Source organism: Cyprinodon variegatus, unplaced genomic scaffold, assembly GCF_000732505.1.
Source record: "Cyprinodon variegatus isolate N-32 unplaced genomic scaffold, C_variegatus-1.0 Scaffold1114, whole genome shotgun sequence".
Taxonomy (NCBI): domain Eukaryota; kingdom Metazoa; phylum Chordata; class Actinopteri; order Cyprinodontiformes; family Cyprinodontidae; genus Cyprinodon; species Cyprinodon variegatus.
In genome coordinates this window covers 40,790-42,637 of record NW_015151567.1, presented here as the reverse complement: position 1 = coordinate 42,637, position 1,848 = coordinate 40,790, and the positions used below count along the sequence as shown (strand labels likewise).

Genomic DNA, 1,848 nt, shown 5'->3' with positions numbered 1-1,848 from the left:
CCGATTCATCGATTTTTAAAATAATCGTTAGTTGCAGCCCTAGTTAACACATTGTAATCCCAGTGTTACAATATGAAAAATTAACCCTTAGAAGTGGTTCTAATCTCCCAGCCATGTTTTTTTCTTGTGTGTGTTTTTTTTTAAGTAATTAAGTGGATGTATTATAAAATATGTAATAGGATGAAAAAATAATGAAATATAAGCTACTGTTTGATTAGAAATCATAACTTGTCTCCTTTCAGTGTGAAGGAGCTCCTCCTGAGATCGACAATGGCTTCAGACGGACTCTCTCAAAACCATGGCTCCAAGGGAATCATGACGTTTTATCCCACCAATGAAGAATTCAAGAACTTTAACCGCTATGTTGCGTATATAGAGTCCAAAGGAGCTCATAGAGTAGGATTAGCTAAGGTAACTAATTTCTTCTTGACTATGAGAAAGATTGAAAACATCCAGCTCGATTACACGTGTTTTTGATGCTGCTTGCTAAAATAATCTATGGATCCTTCCTTCAGATTGTTCCACCGAAGGAGTGGAAGCCTCGGGCTTCTTATGAGGACATAGACGACTTGGTGATTCCTGCACCCATTCAGCAGGTGGTGACCGGCCAGTCGGGCCTTTTCACTCAGTACAACATACAGAAGAGAGCCATGACGGTCAAAGAGTTCCGCAGGATCGCCAATAGTGATAAGTAAGACTAGAATCCTATTGCTCATAAGTATTTGTTCAAAGTTAAAAGATTTAACACTGCCAAATACCTTTTGTTTAGGTTCTGCAGTCCGCATTATGATGATTTTGAGGAGCTGGAAAGGAAATATTGGAAGAACTTAACCTTTAACCCTCCTCTTTATGGGGCAGATGTGAACGGAAGCTTGTATGATCCTGTGAGTTTACGCTCTGAGGTCGGCGTCGGCCGAACTGATGCTGGAACATAATTTATTTTTTCATATTCTGTCACGTTCCGGCGGTGACCTGTCTTATTAATGTGTCCTGGCAGGATGTGGAGCAGTGGAATATTTGTCGCCTGGGAACCATTTTGGACACGGTTGAACGTGACAGCGGTATAACCATCGAGGGCGTTAACACGCCTTACCTGTATTTTGGTATGTGGAAGACCACCTTTGCGTGGCACACTGAGGACATGGACCTTTACAGCATCAACTACCTGCACTTTGGAGCGCCCAAATCATGGTGAGACCTTCTACAAATTTCTATTGGAAGCTGTAGTAAATATCGTCTATTCCCCTTCTAGTCTGCTGTTGTAATTTGGAGTGAATTTTTGTTCTATTATTGTAAAGAACATGTTTTCTAAATCAAAATAAAAAAAAAATGCTTTATTTCATATATATGTTTTCTAAATATAAAAGAAATGAAAAAGTGAAATATGCAGAATCCTCCTTAATCCGTGTATGATTCGTTCTTTGGTTTTTTCGTTTCAAATCAAAAACGAAAAAACAAAACAAGTACGTGGTTTTTCTGTTTTTCCGTTTTTTAAAACCTAAATAAAATGAAAAATCGAATTAATAGAAATGAAAAATCGAATTAATAGAAAATCAACAGCGTTCGAGTTTTGTTTTGCCATCTAAATGAAAATAAAATACGGTTGTTGTTTTAATATGTAGCGGTACCGGAAATGAAGTAAGCCTTCAAAGAAAAATAATTTACAGTGGATGAAGACGGCTAACCTGGCTCTGTCAGATGGATTTGCTCCGCATATCCATCGGGAAACCTTCCGTTGCAGTAATTTTGGGAAGGGGCAAAAATACTGGTTAGCTGATTGGCCTATGTTGGTGATAGACGGGCCAAATAAACCAATCAGATCAACGAAGCATATGACGTACTAACAGA

General features: G+C 38.5%; 1 protein-coding gene across 1 annotated transcript in view; it reads left to right on the top strand.

Moving 5' to 3' along the window:
• LOC107101563 (lysine-specific demethylase 4A-like) overlaps positions 1-1,848 on the top strand; it is a 45,511-nt gene that overhangs the window by 4,087 nt on the left and 39,576 nt on the right. Inside the window, 4 exon segments of the mRNA XM_015400517.1 lie at positions 243-411; positions 516-691; positions 770-884; positions 998-1,191. Of these exon segments, the coding sequence (XP_015256003.1) occupies positions 271-411; positions 516-691; positions 770-884; positions 998-1,191 (626 nt within the window). The 5' untranslated portion in view covers positions 243-270.